Source organism: Anomalospiza imberbis, chromosome 1 (assembly GCF_031753505.1).
Source record: "Anomalospiza imberbis isolate Cuckoo-Finch-1a 21T00152 chromosome 1, ASM3175350v1, whole genome shotgun sequence".
In the NCBI taxonomy this organism is placed as follows: Eukaryota; Metazoa; Chordata; class Aves; order Passeriformes; family Viduidae; genus Anomalospiza; species Anomalospiza imberbis.
The window spans coordinates 9,629,749-9,648,311 of record NC_089681.1 but is presented as its reverse complement, the minus strand read 5'-3'; the positions used below and the strand labels follow the sequence as shown (position 1 = coordinate 9,648,311).

The following is an 18,563-nucleotide window of genomic DNA, read 5'->3' as shown; positions in this document are numbered from 1 at the left end:
CCAGCTCAGTCGTACTGTGACCTGCTGCCCCTTCTCAAGCTCTGAGTGCCACATAACTGACCTGTAACTCTGTACTTCTGAAGATATTATCTGATAGGATTTCAACTCTGGGTCTCATGCTTTGCACAAGACTACTTATTCCACCTCTGAAAACGATGCTGCAATTCCAGTGGTCTCATGCCAAGAGAAAGCCTCAGAGCAAGATCCTGGCCAGGTCAATTTTTCCACAACCATTGTCTAAATATTACTCACTTCTACTTAGTAGCATGCACAGGATCAGTGATGCCAAGCAACTTCCATTCAAGTGCAACAAGCATCTAGACACAGTGCAACAAGAACAGTTCAAACTCCAGAGGGGCTTGAACTGCTGGAAGTAAGCACAGACAACACACAAAAATATTTTAGTGAATTAAACGGAACTGACGTAGGAAAGTCATATTTGTTCTTTTAAAAACAGGTTGAAGACTCAGAAACATCACTTAGAAAATTAGTTTGCACTCTACAAACACTTCTTTGAAGAAATAACTTTGCTCCCAACAAGAAGCTGATGACACGAACAAATGGAGATACCTGGTGAGCCACAATCACAACAGACTTCATTTCCGGGTAATCTCTGTATGTCATCAATAATGGCTTTTGTCAGATCCTCTAAACTGTTTTCACCTGTGCTCTGCTCTCCACGGAATGCCATATTTAATGCTTCTTCTTTGCTGTTAGTCAATACTGATATCCATCTAGCACAAGAAAAAAACCTTAATGAAGATCTGCATTTGCAAATACCTGTTGATCTATAAACTGTAGAAATCTTGCCAGGAACAAAATATTAGTGGGACTACAGGGAAGGACTGTATTGTGGGAGAGAATGACGAGGGGGAAAAGTGAGAGAAAAAAGGAAAGATTTGAGAAAAGATGAATAAGAATGAGAAGAGAGAAATAGTCTTAATTCTAACATCCCTTTGGTGAACAATTTTAAAGCCAAGTTCTCAGGTTTCTCAAATAAGCAGAAGTTGTGGAAAAGGAGCAATTAAGCTCCTGTAAATTTAACTGCTTTAAAAGGTGCCCAAAATCTTCCTAAAGTCTCCTTCCTGTAGAAAATGACAACCCCTACTTTCTCCAGTGTGCATCTTTCTCTTCACAGAGGAAACAGCAAGCACCCTGGTGCATGTGTTGATGTCTAGTTGCCTTTTAAATGCAGGTCTCTGTGCACTAATCAGAGTCAGACTGGAAAGCCCAAATTAATGACAACTGCCACAGCAAGCAAGGGGGGAAGGATGACAGGAGGGTAATGATACCGATAGCCAACATAAAACTTTAGGAACAACAGCTGAGTGCAACAAAACAAAGACTCTTTAATGGTATCTCAGGCAATATTTCCTCCCCTCCCAATCACTCTGCAAGTTGTTGTTTACACATAATGTTTTAATTAAAAACAAACAAAACCCCTTCTCAGCAGCTGCTGTGCTCCATGTGGAAGTAAAGAGGGGAAAGCAGCTCTACTAAGGACCTCGCACATTGCAGATGCAGTGTTGCCAATTTAGAAAACAGAGCAAGTTAAAAAGAAATCCTCACAGGTAAAGTGACTTTAGATCTACTGCAAATATTTTTTTTTTTTAATGCAGAAATGTTGTAAATTGGCAGTGTGCTCAATGCATTTCATGTTTACAATATTCTGCAATCATCGATCTTCTGAAATATGCAGAAATGGTTATGGTCATCTAAACAAAGAAAGAACTTCAGATTGAAATTCATAATTTCTCACTGAAATAGCAATGAAAAAAATAGCTTTAAAGGATTTCAGAGGGAAAATTATGTGTGTAATCTTAGAACAAAGATTCAGAGCCTGAACTAATATATGGGCATTCCATATTATATACTTCATGCACATATTATTTTTAATGTTTATGTGCATAAAATAATCTAGGAAGTAGTGCTTAAAATGCTTTAAATTTTTTGAAAAATCAACCTAAGAACAAAAGAGAAATTGAAAGTCTTGAGCACAAATTTGCTCCAAAGTTTACATGCTGAAAAAAATGAAAGTACATTAATCTTTCCCATTACATGAGAAGAACCCACACTAGAGGGCATTGTTCTGCAATTTTAATGATGAAATTTAATGTTATTAAAAAAATAAGAGGCAATGGTGTCTTGTTTCTAATATTATAACAATGTTTGGTTAAATACACAGAGTAAAATAATAATTAAACTCAGACAAACAACATTTATTCTGACATTTGTTGATAATTTCTTTTAGAGTCACAACTTGATTTGTTTGTTAAAAAGGCAGAATTTGCATAAAACTCAACTGAGCAGTAACAATTAAAAAATTATTAGATGCAATTACAACAAACACAACACAACTGAGCCAGCTGTTAGTTTGATATAGACTTCCTTATTACGAGTACCTAAACTGTCAGAGCAATCATTACTTTGGTTGTGTTTGCTCAGGGAGAAGGAACCCCCTGTCCAGGACTGTCACTGGGGCACCTGCGAGTGAGAGCAAGAGGCACCGCAGTGGCAGCTCTTCCCTCACAAGCACAAGGACAAGGACAAGGACAGACATCTCTGAATGACTGGTGCTGCTTATCAAGAAGTGGCCAGTTGGTCACCAGGCCTTCCTGGCAGGCTGTACACTCAAAAACTCAGTAAATATGGAATGTTAATTAAATGTTAATAGTTTATAAAATTCATTCTAACTGCTCTTCTTCTCTTTTTCTTATCTGTATTAGTCTTTTTTGTTCTTCCTTTATTAAGAAAGAAAAAAAGTATTTGCTCTATTTCACAATACTGCCAGTGCCAAATGAATAGTCAAAAACCTTCTGGTAATACTTTGTAATGTTCTTTCAAATACTTTAAAAAATAATCAAGTCTCACAGAATTGCTTTGTCTTCTTGTTTTAGGACAAGAAGAAATGACCTCAAGTTGTCCCAGCAGACATTTAGATTGAATATTAGGAGAAAAATTCTTCCAAAATGGGTTTTAAGCACTGCAACAGGCTCCCTTGTGAAGTGTTTGGGCCACCATCCTTGGAGGGCTCTAAAAGATATGTGCATGGGGTACCTGGGGACATGGTTTAGTTGTGGGCTTGGCAGCATTTGAATAATGGTTGGACTCAAAGACATTAAAGGTCTTTTCCAACCTAAACTAGACTACAATACTATTCTAGCTAACACAATAAATAGGTGGTCCAGTCATCTGTTAACCTTGTTTGTCTCAATATCAGTGATTTCTTATCATCCTTTAAGGCATTTTGCTTGCTGGAGGTTCACAGTTTTGAAGAAACAAGGCTCAACCGAAATCTGGCATCCAAAGTGTCTCTTCAGGAAACAGGTTAATCTTTCATGGACCAGACTTCACTCGCATTTCTCTTATTTTGCTTCAGTATTTTCAAGTCAATAAAAAACCCTCCCCCAAGAATAAGAACCAGTCTAATAGTTTTGGGTTTTTTTTTTTATTTTGCAGTAAAAATTTAACTGTCTCTTCTGAGCATTGCTATTGCACCACTGCTGTTCTCAGGCAAATGCATAATCAGAACAAGAATTGCATACTATTTTTCAAATATTGATATATAACTTTTTTTGTATGGAAGAAGCATCAGATAGTATCAATGCCTTCAAACTCAGTCTTTCCAAGGTGAAAAATGTCTGAGGACTGCTGTTAAAACTAGAAACAGATGTCTGTTTCTTCATAGAAAACTTCCTAAATCTAGCTTTGTTTATAATTCAGGCATTTCCTGCAGGTAGAAAAGAGCCCAAAGAGTATGTTTGGCCCTATCCACAATTATATTAAAAAAAAAAAAAAAAAAAAAAAAAACCAGAAGGCAACCATTATTGTATTTGTCAAAAAAATCAGGTTACTTTTCCTATATTCCACACATAAATATATATTTACATGCACATACAGAACCACACTACCCATATGCCACTTCCCCCTAACAACTGTATTTTATCTGCTAGAGAAACTAATTGAGAACTTAAGGACTGTCAATCAGCAATTAAAGGCCAACAAACAGCTGCCTGGATAAAAATCAAGACAGGCACTGGCCTGAAGGAAATGTTTGAGGGGAAGCAGAAATAAATCTGTAACAGAAAGTAACAGTGCTTTGTATGCATGTTTTTTAAAAAATCTCCTTGTAAAAATTATTATTATTTAGTTTGAGGAGCTACTTATGGAAGCAGTGTAAAACAATTACAAGGAAAATGTATGCAAGACCAGTTAAACTAGAATAAATACATCTTGCTTTTTTCTTTATTTAGATATGAGTCTATAAGGAAGGTGATTTGAAAATCTATTTACACATTTTCAATTGGTTCACAAAGTAAAAGGGACAAAACAGGGGCAGCACTAAAGCTGTGTGGACAAAAGACAAGAGGAAAGGATCAAGAGAGATCACACCTATACCAGTCAGGAGGACATTGAAACAAGAGGATGACAACTCTAACTGAGGAATTACATCAAGTAGTTCCTGCAGAACACCCTTAAATGCTATGGTTGGAAGCCCACAGGGTGCTGTTCCCATGGCACCTTAGATAATAAAGCTTTTTAGAGCTGCACGAGAAAAACAGAACATTTGGTTGCATTGTAGTTCTCATCAGAATGATTACTACACTCATTCTGGTTCCTCAAGGGGGGCAGAGGGAGGTGCTGAACTCCTCTCTCTGGTGACCAGAAACAGGACATGAGGAAATGGAATGAAGCTGCACCAGGGGAAGTTCAGATGGGACACCAGGAAAAGGTTCTTCACTGAGAGGGTAGCTGGCCACTGGACAGGCTCCCCAGGGAAACGGCCAGGAATCCTGTGAGTGTTAAAGGAGCATCTGGACAATACCCTTAGTCACATGATTTAGTTGTAGGCAGTCATGGGAGGAGGGAGCTGGACTCAATGATCCTTAAGTGTCCCTTCCAACTTGAGATATCCTAGGGTTCTCTATGCCAAAGCAAGTAATTTTCTCAACCACTTGATTTTAGAGTGATAGACAAAATTTCAGTGCTTCTAATAGGAAACAAAACCAGCCTGGAATTTTAAAACAGTTCAACAGGCAGCCTGCTAAACTAAATTTATCTGCCTCTCAGAAGAAAGATACTACTAATTTATTCTTCCCCCACCCACAAACAAACTACTTCACCTGTTAAACCAACTAATACAGTAAAAATTAACTTATGGCAGAGTACCAAAAACTTATGAATCGTAAAAAATAACAGTATTTTCTTCTTGACTAAGAAAATTACTGGAATAATTAAGTTCCAGGATGAATGCAGTAATTATGGCTAGCAAGTCAGCTTTGCATTGTAAGAGCCAACTTAAAGCTATGGATGCCCAGAAGGAAATGCCTGCACAACAAAGAATTCTCCAGCCCTTTTATTTCACCCATGACTCCCAAATCGGAGCGAGCTGTGAATGCCACTGCCACCCAACACTACCAAACAAGTGAAACACCCTACAAAGGTCCCTTTGACCTTTAAAATACACATGGAGAACACAGTCTTCCACTAGAATGTGGATATTAAAGGAAAGAATGAGGTAGTCTTTGCTGTCCTCTTCAGTAGTAACTTTATTCCTTGCACTTTTGGGTGTTGAGCATTAGACAGCACGCACAACACACATCTGGTGACACAGGAGGAAAAACCAGTGGTACATGGTTCTCAGGAAGTAATTCTGATGCAGTAGGAAGAAAGATTGTTTAAAAGGAAATAATCTAATTGGAAACATGCATTAATGAAACAAGTTCCTGGATTCTGAAGTACACAAATCTCAGAGCTGTGCTCTGCCATTTATTTCTAGGCCTACAGAAGAAAAAATGCACTGCCTGTAGATATTTTCTCTGTGTCATATGGAGATGTTTTATCTCTTTATTATGTTTACTTTCAAGGAAAAGGTAGGAATGAGAGGAAAAGAAGTAACTGCAGAACAAGGTTGACAGGGAAGATTTAATAATATTTCATTTGAATCCTAATAATCTGATCTACAATATCATCCCAAGCACTTCACACAAACTAGGTACTGGCAGGATAAACGATCTAAATGGGGTTTTGGTTAGTTGGGTTTGGTTTAGTTTTGGTTTTAACATTACTAGGCTTTAAAAGAGCTCTGTAGTGTGACACAAAATAGTTTACATTTACAGATTCATAACAGCAGAAAAAAAGAGACAGTAGGCACTACCTATGCATTAGCTGAGAAAATTATTTCCACATGTTATGTGTGATTTTATGCATCTCTATAGGTAAAATAAACTTGAAAAAATGGAAACATTCTTACGCTACGTATTCCTGTTCATCTTCTGCTTGAAAGTGGTATGTTCTGTTATCTGAAATAAAGAAATACATCTTTTCATTTGGCACATGATGAAAGTTAATGTGTCTACATATTTGGTACTAAAACCTATTTGGCAGCTAAAGCTTTCAGCGGCAATTTCTCTTAAAAGGCATTATTAATCCTTTATTCACAGCTATAGATAAAAATTCCAAAAAAATGAAAAAAGGAAGAGGAAACTAAGTTTTGATTCACACCAATTTTATGTATTTGAAAGTCTTAAGTTTTGAAATAATTAAGAAAAATAAACACATGGATAAAGTTTTACCCTTTCAGAAATGAAAACTGAAACATAATTAGAAGAGGGCAAAATTATTTTTTTCCTTTTATATAGATTTTCCTTCCAGTTGAGCCAAAAAAATTGTTTTACTAACCAACCGATGAAGACAAAGTGCCTAACATCTCCCACAATCAAAGGCTTCCTAGACTGTCCTTTTCAATAGAGAATGTTGGAACTGTTTGTTGGTTAATACTCTGTATGTAAAGTCTGAAAACACTAAACTGACTCATCAAAAGAGTTTTTAAAACCAGACTGAATACAAATACCTGCTGTACAAGACCAAAGTGGCAAGAAGGGGAACCACAGGAGCTTTAATGCTGAGAAGAAAATGCACTACCAATTTCCAAAGAGAAATATATTTTAATGTAGGATAAGACAGAAAGAAATTGTTTCTCCTTGTCTTCGTCATTCCCTCAAATAGCACTCAAAAAGCAGAACAATGACTGAAAAGCAGGATAAAGCCAAAGGTCTTTCCCCTTTCCTGGTTGACACAGATAACACATGTTCCACAAAGCTGTTAAACATTTCTCTGAACTTAGGGAGCAGCACATATGCTACATTTCGTGGCTTGTCACAAACAAAGAGTATTTATGTCACATCTACACAGAGAAAGGTTCTACATCCATTTGCTCATCATCAGAAAGACAGGCTCTGAACATTCATGAGACAGTGTGTCTCTGGATACAGACCTGAACTTTGAGCTCTAGCCTTGTGTTCTACTCAAAGCATCTTGCAATGACATTATCAGAAATCCCACATAATACAAGATGGTACTAAAGCTGCTACATACGTGATATTAGATCAAAGGACTTTTTATCTTCAGCATTTGGCTTCACCTGGCAGGTCAATAAATTCAGTTTAGCTGGTTGCCTGTTGGACTAAAAATAAAATTTATTTTATTTTAAAAATGTATTGATTTAAGATTATTTTCCCTTTCTGGGGAGTGAGCATGTATGATATTACTTTAAGCTTGAACATACACACATATCCACCCTCAAAAAGCTGGAGACCAATATCACTTGGTCTGATGTGGTCTCTCAAAATAGACACATTGCTAAATCCAAACAAAATTAAAATCTTGATGGTCTCACTTCATTTAAAAGGGACAAAAAGAAAAAAAAGCTTAAATTTACAATATGCTAATATTAATAATTTTTAATTGCATTTCATCAACAATGGCAAAACTAGAATGCAGTTTTTCATTACAGCATGCCCATATTACAAGCTTCCTCCCATTTTAAATAAATTAAGGATATAATCCTGAAACTTTAAAATGGAAGTGGAAAGCTGAAGATCTGGAGTTTCAGAACTCGGGATAAATACCAATACCAATATTCTGTGTTGTAATTAAGTCACTTAAGACACAATAATTAAATGTATCTTTGAGGAATTTGGGGTTTATACCATTAGTAAGCTTTAGAAATTGAGGGCTGTCAGTGCAATTTGGGTGGAAAGGTGGAAAAGAGGTGAGGAAATGGGACAATCTCCTTCAGCAAAAGCAGCTCTTGTGCTTATTTCCAACAAGTTCATGCTGCACCCCCACAAGGCAGTTTTAGCTTCAGATATATGTCTGATTCCAAGAATTCACTGCAAACAAACCTTCCCAGCATTCCAAACTTTTAATTGAAAGCACTCAAAATACTAAACACATTCACTCATCTGTCAGACTCTAACCTAATATCAAATACTTCTTAAGTTCCCCAATGACGTGGTTCACATATATACCATGATAATCCTTACAAGCAAATTCATCTGAAGTATTAATTGATAAGTCTGTTCAATACATTTGCCATTTTCTTATTAAACTATTAAAGAATTCATTTCATAAACTACAGTTTCACAAAACTTCAACAGTCAGAAGATCAAGTAACACCCTTTTTGTAATAGCACATTAGCAGTAACAGATTCACCAGGAAAGGATGATGCTATTTATTATTTTGATATAAAGGTATAAAATCAACTTACCGTTGCATGTGAGATGGTAAGAATTCCATTTTTAACAGTGCACTTCCTTCTTTGCCACACTTTCCTTAACCTACATAAGAATATCATATCAATTTTAGTAGGTAGATTTGACTTCAAAACACATAAATATCATTATCATTTTAAGATGATTAGCTTTAAAAAACAAAGAGATGCAGTCAAAATTTTACTGAATGCTTCATCAAAAGAAACTTGGAGATTTGTGACAAATCTTAATAATCTTTTAGAGAGTTATGAAGACACTAGCTTTCCTTTAACTATGACTATTTTTTTATGCGTGCTTGTCATGCTTTTCATATTTGCTACATTAAATTCAGTTCAGTGTTCAGGCTTGAACTTTGGAACTCACAAGTACTTGTGGCACTGCATTAGGAGAATATGCCTGAAGCAACCACAGTAGAAAGCTGTTATAATTAGAGCCTGAACATAGCAGTAGATTTCACTATTATGTGCCACCATAACATACCCATCACTCTTCTTTAAAAGATAACCTTTCTTCTCACTGCCATATTCCTTGTTCCCCTGAAGCTGATGCATACTGTACCCTCCTTGCCTGCTCTGTGAATCCTGAAAAAGGGACACACAACATTAACATTCTGCTAATATGCACAATAAACATTGCTAACTTTTAAGCCCATTTTATTTTTTCTTCTCTACAACATCACAAATTCATAAAGATTAAAAAAGGAGACCTACTGCATGTTTTACATTCATACGAGAGCTTGCTTTTACACCGTGTGATCTTGAACTAGATGCATGTTCAAGATTTAATTAATACATTAGGCCTTTATGCAAATATGCATCTCACAACAAAGACTTGGAATACAGATATTTAATATTGTACAATCTTATAAGCAAAAGGCTAAGATAAAATTTCAAAAAGAAAACAACAGAATATAGCATGCATATATATATATATAAACACATACATAAAGAAAGACAAATGAAAATAGTCACTTTTTTTTCAAATAAAAAAATATGTATAATTCATGAGTTTTAGTGAATGAAGTCAGCTGAAATAACTTTTGGCCTGATCTAGTGAAACAATTAAGTGAAATGGATTAACTTGTTACAAGCACATCAGAAAAAAAAATCCCCCAAATTCATTAAAACATTGACTTACTCTCCTAGACTTCGATCACGAAAGGCAAAAGCAATAGAGGAAAGAGAAAGCAAATAATTTAAAAGAAGAATTATTATTCATTTAAAAAAACATGTTCCTTGAACATAAATTTTATAGCCCCCATTGCTAGAACAATATTTCCCCTTTCTAAAGACACTAATAGAGAGAAGGCAAGAACTATTTTTTAGGCATACTGGTGTTTTGTCTCATCCAGTAACAAAATATTATAACAAAATTCCAGACAACCTGGCATATATGACATTGGCTTCACAAAACAACTAAGATGACTGCGGGATCAAGTTTTTAATACATCTTCCAATCTTTTTAATCTTTAAATTGCCTAAAATTATAGTTACATTGTATCCTCCACCACAGGAGATAATTCTGAATTTCCACTGAAAAAGATCAGGCCCAAAGTTAACTTTTAATTTTTGCAAGTTTATGCAAAAAGCTATAATTAAGGGCACATCATTTTGTTTTTTTAAATATAACTGTGAAATAATAACCTGCAAAACGACTGACAACATCCCACCAAAAAAAAAAATTGAAAAGAATGGGAAGTTCAATTACTCCCTTCTCAATAACCTTTCCTTTCTAAAGCAGAGTTTCTTACTTCCACAACCAATATATATTGATGATTACTCCTTCTTTGTTTTTCCAGAGTGCTTGCAATTGATTTTCATTTTGTAAGAAGTTTGCCACAGAGTTTAGAGAAGTGCTTTGGTAAAACTGGCAGGTGTGGCTGGAAGCAGCTTCCAGCTGGGTGCTGCCAGCTGTGCTCACACCACCACAATCAGCAGCTCGTTTGTTAAAAGCAAATTTCAAATCCCCATGGGAATTAGGGAATTAATCCTGCTGGTATTAGCATAGGAAAGAACATAATGAGATATAGTTCTTGTTGCAAGTAGCATATGAGATGAAGATTTGGGGAAATAAATCACAGTGTAAAGAAATAACTGACCAAAGAGACACAAAACATGATTCCAAAAATTAGCTACATTCAAATTAATGCTGTTAAGTTACATTTGCAGCAATAATTAATAGACAAAACTAGGGCACAGATGCCTGTATTACAGGCTCAGTTTCTTTTAAAATTGAAGCTTCTTAGGATATGAGCATTTTGCAACATTACATAATTAAAAGTGCACTAGCATTCATTAAAATACTTTTTCAAAAAGCCATAAACCATAATAATTTTCCAAAATTACATCATTCTTGCACAGGGTAACAGAATCTGCCCCAGCTTGACATGAGGACAACGCAACAGTGGCCACAAGAGACACTGCCTGTAAGAGAGCCAATGCACATGGTGCTTCCTGCACTGCTGCACAGCCCAGGATTCAAACACAGTCAAGATGTGCTTCTCCAGGAACCAGGTAATTGCAGTGATTACAGTAATATCTTTTTCACTGATGAAAGGACAAGTATGCCACAAAAATGTATAAAGTTATTACAGATGCCCACAATGCTAAATAAACAGCTTGAACAAGCACAACAGTGAAACAGGAGTTGCATTATGAGACCTCAAAAATGTCTCACTTCTCTCATAGCAGCTCTAAAGAGGTTAAAGGTGTTAGAATTTACAATTTGGACAGGAATCACTAGATTCAATTTCCTTCTCTCAATTAAAAAAACTTTTAACTAGCAACAAGTAGAGCCTAAATTTTATTATTTCAAACTGCTTCCCTGCCAAAGCAAAGTTTGGTAAGAATACTTCTGATTCTTTTACAAATCCACTGGAGAAAATCCCATTCATTTAATGTTCTTCAATAATTCCATTAATCCATCAATTTTCCATGAATGAGATTATAGTGCATTAATAGAAGTGGGAAAATGTATACTTAACCATAATCCACCAGACCATCTGTCACAATAATAAAGCCTAGCTTTATATACTTGAAGATTTAGATACACACAGTGATAGAGGCTGACTGGTGAAAACTCAGGCCACATCAGGCTTTGCTGTCTCTTAACCAAGGAGTAATGAATGGTGAAATGCTACTTCAGGAGTAAACACTGAATACCCAAGTAACACACTGTTTTATCGAGCTCCTCGGTTTCTGCCAGCATTATTACACTCTGATTCATGTGATGTAACAGAATCTCATGACTGAAAGTCCTCATTTGATTTTGAGAGAGAAACTTGAACATCAATGTGATCAAATGGTTATTTGATCAAAAAAAGCAGATTCTTTCATTTCAGCATTTCTCTCTCTCCTGTGATTTGCCTGGATATCTGAGAATCACAATACTGCTCCTTTTTCTTCTAAGACACAACTTCAATTCTCTTCAAAACAATGACTTTATTTTTTACATTTATAACTTTATATACATATATTATGCATATATACACACAGAGTTTTTCAAGATTTCTAGAATTTGTCCAGACTGTAATTACAGTCAGAACATTTGCACAGTTTATTTTGGTGATGCCTGTGAAGCTTCTTTATTTCAACATGTATTCAAGTTTTAAAATTTGACTTGATATTTAAATTTTACTTTACTTATATATTTTAGATGAGGTTTTTTTTACTATATATTTTTTTACTACACATCCAGGAAATAGGTAACCAAAAATCGAAACATTATATTTCAGTTGTTACTCTGCCTCATAATAGTCTATGAGCAATTTTGAAACTTGACTTGTATGGACTGTACCATATGCAGCCATGAATGCACAATACATTGTCAAGAACATCCACCCATTTGTCCTACTTTATTTCCAAGAACTGGCTGATTGTCAAGAAGCATGAACTCAACAACATATGCAGCATCCAGGAGAGGAGGAGAAGTTTTTCTTTGCTTCCCAAATAATCAGCTTGTGGAAGAAAAGATACATGAGAAGAGAGCAAGTCTTGTTGTTCTGTGTGTTGGGAATCAATTGCCAATGAAGAATGAGCAGGAATTATGTTCTGAGTGATTTAGGTAATAGGGAGATGACAAATGTAATGCCTGTATGGAAAGCTCTGTAAGTGTTATGGAAGAGATCAGGTAATTCCATGTTCACATTGGAGATGGAAGGGAAAAAATATCAACCTGAGAATCAGGAAAGACTGTAAAGTATGAGGTAAGGAAAAACTGAGCACTAGAAAGAGCTGGCAGCTTTTACAGTAAAGTGGGATCTATTCAAAGGTGCTCTGTGGTACTCCTGTCAGCATTTGTGCCATGAAAGAAATTCTAAAAAACATGTAGAGTGTGTTGTAAGGCTGTGTTGCCCTTCCGAATGGTGAGATTAGAGATGCAGGAAGAGGAACAGCCTCCTGGCCAAGGTTTGTCTGCTACATGATGTACACCTATGTAATATAAGCATATGTAAGCAAGCACTCATAAGAAATAAAAACACCACTGTAAGGAATTACTCATCCATCATTCCTTATTAACTGTGATTCCACATTAGTTAATTTACTAACTTCAAGCCACACATCTACACACAGTGGTCATGATCACAATGGGCTATCTACAAAATTATGTGACAGCCCATGAAAACACTTGTACCAGTTACTAAAGTCCTATTTTTCAAAAGTTTCAGAGGAATTCCAGGAAATTAAGGATTTTTTAGCTTCATAGAAGGGACATTAATGAAAACTACTTTGAAGAGTATATTTATTATCACATACACTGTGAAATCAGGGCAGCTTTTGAACAGAAAGGTTGGGTACTGGAGTTTCCTGGAAGAATTAGTAAGTAAATGATGACTGATGCAGTGTACCTGGACTATCAATGGACACTTATTTTTCCTTATGAAAGGGAAAGAATTACACTGCCACAGGACTAGAGGAAAAGTCCTCGGGTGAGATAACAGGTTAAAAATATGACACAGCCAAATGAGTTTCACAGAAAGCTGCACCAGCACATGTGGTGTATAACAGAAACAATATGGAAAGGGTGAACAGTAAACTGTCAAATTTTGTTAGATGCTATTAAATTATTCAGGATACTCAAGAAAGGCTGACTGAAGAATTTCTCAGGAACTCAACAACAGTGAGTAGCTTGACACCAAATGACAGGTGAAGATCAGCATAAAAAAGGGGAAGAATAAGATACTGTGAGCTCACCATGAAGATTGAGAAAAAGGATCATATGGTTATAGCTTTACTGATGATCAAACTTACACACCTCCTCTGGCCAAAAGGCAAGACAATGTAAGGTTTTATATGGAAAAATTACAAAAAAAAAAAAGAACAAAAAAGTATCTAGTGAGGATATCATAAATTCACACACACACTCAGATCCTGAACAGGGTATGCATATCTAAAAGTTCACAACAAATAAAAGCAGAAAGATTTTTCCACACAACATGCAGCCATGGTGGGAAAGGCACAGCCATAACATAAGCTGATTTACACTTCTTCAAAAAGCAACTGCATGAATTCAAAGACTTCCAAGCCAGTCAAGCTACTAATGGGAGGGTATTCTGGGGAAGTATCAGTGTTTATTGCCCTGCATTTTACTCTCAAAACCCACTATAAACTGGCATCAAAACCTTGGTTGACTCAGTGACCTGGTTGTAAATTATGTTTTTATAAATATATGACATTAGCAATACTGTTGAAAATACATTTCGATGATCATATATATTCAGCAGAATGGCATCTGTCTAATGTTTAGTTATAATTTATATTTAATAATAGACACCTGGTAAATAGGAATGTCTTATACATCTACAAGAAAATGAACAGAGGGTAAGCAAATTTTTCCTGAAGGAAAGCTACACTGACCTTCCCAACAGTCACTGTCACCATGGAATATTCAGTATTTCTCTCAGGCACTATGATTTTGAAAAGTCAGAGTATTATCTCAGGTAAAAGCTCTGATGTGTGCTATTATGTTATCTCCTAGTTCAAGAAGTATTCCAGAATATCTGCAATGGACATCACGTGTGCTTCCCTTCACTTTTGCAGTGGATACCAGATACCAGTGCATTTGATGATGAATTTTACTTTATAACTGCCCTGAAAGAAATTTCCTTCCTTTCTATATACTATTAGCAAAAGGAGTTTGGAAAGGAGAACAACAGCCCAAAATCCATGTGAGTTAGGAGATGAACTCTAAAGTGCAAACCAAGCTAAAGGCAAACCTCTGGTTCTCATTCTGCCTTGGCATCACGTGGGTCAGGAAAATCCTCAGCACAAACTGGCTGGAGGACACCACAACACAAGATGGAAGTGTGCATCCCTTCTCTTCATTTTTTTCCCTTAACAATATTTCCTTATCATTGTCAAGGACAGAATGCTGGGGTAGATGAAGCATTTATCTGGCCCATTACAACTCTTCTTACAGTACATAAAGAAAGTACATAAAAAAGAGAATAATTTCTCTTTGTACATAAAATGGAAACAGAAAATGAATGTAAAAGCATTGTTTGTTGATATGTAGTTGAACATTGTAAATATTAGTTTTGCCATGATGTTGAAAGTCCAACTCTTTTGAGCCAATAACTACACAAATTTAACATTCATTAAACCCATTTATGAATATAAAATTCACAAATTTACATTATCTCCAAGAATAACATGTCTAAATTATTTACCTCCTTCTGATCAAGCTGCAAAGAAGATTTTATCAAATCTCTAAGAGCTGTAAGTTGTTTCTTTTCTTCATCTTGTGTCTGCTTTATCTATAGAAAGAGATTGCCATTATATGCTTGCTGGATGCAACTTTAAAATTAAAGTTTTATGTGTTTCAATATACCATTTTAGATGTCCTGAACAACTAGCTCAATTATTTTGTGTTTTTGTAACAGCTGAGTTTATTTTCATGGACCAGTCCATTCTTATATCTTCACTTTCTATTCTTATATCTTCACTTTCTATGCATTTACTGCTTGAAAAGCAAGTTAAAATGAATGTACAACTCGACATACACTGTTTGTTCTGTTACACTGACATGGCTTACTAATATCATATTAATCTCATATCTAATGCAACTAAATTATCCTCTGAAATATTAAAATAACTCAAATGCATTTGACAGATTACTTAAGGAAGGAAAATGCAGTTTAATTTAGCAATAAATTACAACAGCAAATGGGATTACTGTATTTCTGATTATAGAACACCAAAACACTTGGGTGACAAGTGATCTTTGATTCCATATTATTACTTTTCTTCAATAAACATCACAAATTAATTAATTTTAAAACCTCGGTGCTATCATTAAGTAGTTTGATTTTAAAAAGTGAAAATGGTACTAAAATTAATGCTAATAATGTAAGCTGATTCCAATATTCACACTTAAAAGTAGCTTTCATTCTACTATTAATTTAATCATACATTAAGGTAAAACTACTTTTCCTAATAGCTCTAAAAATTGCATATGAAATTTAACAGTCTTTTCTTCACCTAGCAATGTTCAGTTTCAAGTAAGACATTTTTCATTTATAAGATGCAAATTAAATACAGATCCTTGTAGTTATATTTAAAGTGTACTTATACAAATAAAATATCTTCCTTTTCAGATATAAAGCTACTTGTAAGTAAACTTACATTATATAAGTCAGCAGCCAACTTTTCAATATATTGTTTAAGTTTATCAGCTGTTTTCAAGCCATCTTGGAAGAAACTGGAATGAAAAATACCTTTGATTTATCAGGAATGTATCACGCTCACAACACAAAGTTGAGTGTCTTGTGTAGAAAAATAGCAAAACCAATACAACATATCCAGCTTTTTCCATGTTCAAAACTGAACAAAATAATTTAAAAAGTAAAAACCCCAACAAAAAACCCCTTCCTAGTATTTTAGAGTATCTTTCAACAGTGGAGATACACTATTGTGACTTCAACAAATATCCAGTTAGAGAGAATATAGCCAACATGTTTCTCCTACAGTAATTTCTGAAATCTTTTTTCTGTATTTAACTTAAGTTCCTGTGTGTTTACCTTTGTGGTTCTAATGATGACAAGGTTGTATCTCACCAGTTTCACCTCAAGGAAATCCAAAGAAATTACTGGCTTTCACAGTGGTTTTAAAATTCACACATAGACTAAAAACTACTAATTAGAATAAACAAGATATTTATAAAAATGCATTCTAGATCTATGCCTCGGGAAATAAAATTAATTTTTGTATGCAACATGCAAGGTTTTCCTTTGGCCTTTCTCCATCACTGCCCTGCCCCCCAAACTCACACACTCTTCTCCTGGAAGTCTACAGCCTCAGAAGAGGAAGATTGGCACAACACAGTCATGAAAAAAGCCCTGATACATTCAGACAAAGGGAAACAAAATCTTGTGCAAAAAACAAAATTGTAACTAAAGCTTAAAGCATTGCAGCACTTACTTGCATTGTGCATGGTAATATTTAATAAGGTTCTGCAGAAGGTCCACACCCTTTTTTGTCTTGATTTCATTAACCTTAATAAGATACTGTACAGAAAATGGACAACATATTGACAATCATGTATCACAAACTTCAACAGTTTTCAAACAATAAAACATCATTTGCTCAATGAATTAAAGTCTGTGCTTAACTTGGGTTCTGAGCCATAAAACACCAGTCCACCACTGCTAAACTAACTTTAAAACAGCTTACAATTTATCTGGCCACTCCATAAAATTTAAACACCCCAAAACATAAAGCAAATTCAGGAAAAAAAATTCATGCTTTACAATTGTCTAAAGATTTCCCTTTTTTAATGCTACTGTAGTCATTACTGAAATATTCTGACAGTACAAACACTGTACAATTTAAAGTAATCTCCACTAAAATGTAATAAAAAGAACTATTAATATAAAAATCTGCTTTACGGAATTAAACATGTCACAAATTATTAGAAATTTTCAAAGGCTTCAGAAAGCATATTGGAAGAAAGATATCAAAATACTGCTAAACCTGATAAAATAAGAAATATTTCCACAGTGTATTTTCAGCCCAAGAACCTTCTCACAATAACCTAAAAACAAGGAAAAGGAATAAAACAAAAGGAAGCCAAGTTTTGTACAAGAGTTGCTAATATAAATATCTCTATATTGCTGCACTGTGTCACATTAAAACAATTTCCTCCCTCCACCCCCATCAAACAACAAGGAAGATTTCACCACCTTCAAGAAAGACCCACAAAGCCTGTTAATAGTAAGTTCTGGTGTTGCAATTAAAAACTGGAATTTGTTTCTTACTTCACACATCTGTAGCTGAAAGAGCCGCCTCTCCTTCTCCATTTCCTCTGCTATCTCAGCTCCCGTTATCTCCGTTCTTATCATCCCGTGCTGCTTCGCATGTTCTCTCTTCTCCTTTTCAATCTTTGTGCTGAAATTTTAATTAGAAAACATTTTAGAGAATTCTTTCCACTAAAATGTGCTCTAGCATTATTTAGGGAAAAGGTAATAATTAAGAAGTATCAAAGAAGATATTCTAAAGATAAGCTTCTCTACCAAATCCTGTATATTTTAAGTGTCCAGAAGCTATTGAGCCATGAAACTGCCCTTCCTTCAACTCTGTTCTTTAGATTGTGTGCTACTTGGGGAAAAAAATAAATAATTATATCTTAATAATAACAATACAAATAATACAAATAATACAAATAATACTAATAATACTAATAATACTAATAATACTAATAATAATTCATTTTAAAAATCCCAACACCATAAAAAACAAAGCCAAGTGGGAGACAAATACTTACAATTTGGTTTCATAATCTTTCCAGGCTTTGTCAAAAGGCTTTTTGAGGTCCTTAGAGAACAGAAAATTGTCTTAGAATATTTTTAAATTTTTTCTTTGTAGTTATCAAGTAATAAATAGCAACAAAAACACTGTTTTCTTCAAAACTTCTCAGAAAGCAGTTGGAAAAAATATTGGGTTTGAAGCTCATGAAGTATTGCTTTCCTGTGCACACTAAACCAGCAATTTATAATGAAATTGTCAAGATTT

General features: G+C 34.9%; 1 protein-coding gene across 7 annotated transcripts in view; it reads right to left on the bottom strand.

The window, feature by feature from the left end:
• ASAP1 (ArfGAP with SH3 domain, ankyrin repeat and PH domain 1) overlaps nt 1-18,563 on the bottom strand; it is a 146,884-nt gene that overhangs the window by 39,909 nt on the left and 88,412 nt on the right. For all 7 annotated transcript variants that reach the window (XM_068181034.1, XM_068181025.1, XM_068181051.1 and 4 more), the window contains 10 exons: nt 18,316-18,365; nt 17,810-17,939; nt 16,974-17,059; nt 16,179-16,254; nt 15,224-15,310; nt 9,037-9,137; nt 8,553-8,622; nt 7,378-7,465; nt 6,254-6,302; nt 571-734 (listed from right to left, as the gene is read on the bottom strand). In XM_068181034.1, the coding sequence (XP_068037135.1) occupies nt 571-734; nt 6,254-6,302; nt 7,378-7,465; nt 8,553-8,622; nt 9,037-9,137; nt 15,224-15,310; nt 16,179-16,254; nt 16,974-17,059; nt 17,810-17,939; nt 18,316-18,365 (901 nt within the window). The remainder of the gene's footprint in view (nt 1-570; nt 735-6,253; nt 6,303-7,377; nt 7,466-8,552; nt 8,623-9,036; nt 9,138-15,223; nt 15,311-16,178; nt 16,255-16,973; nt 17,060-17,809; nt 17,940-18,315; nt 18,366-18,563) is intronic.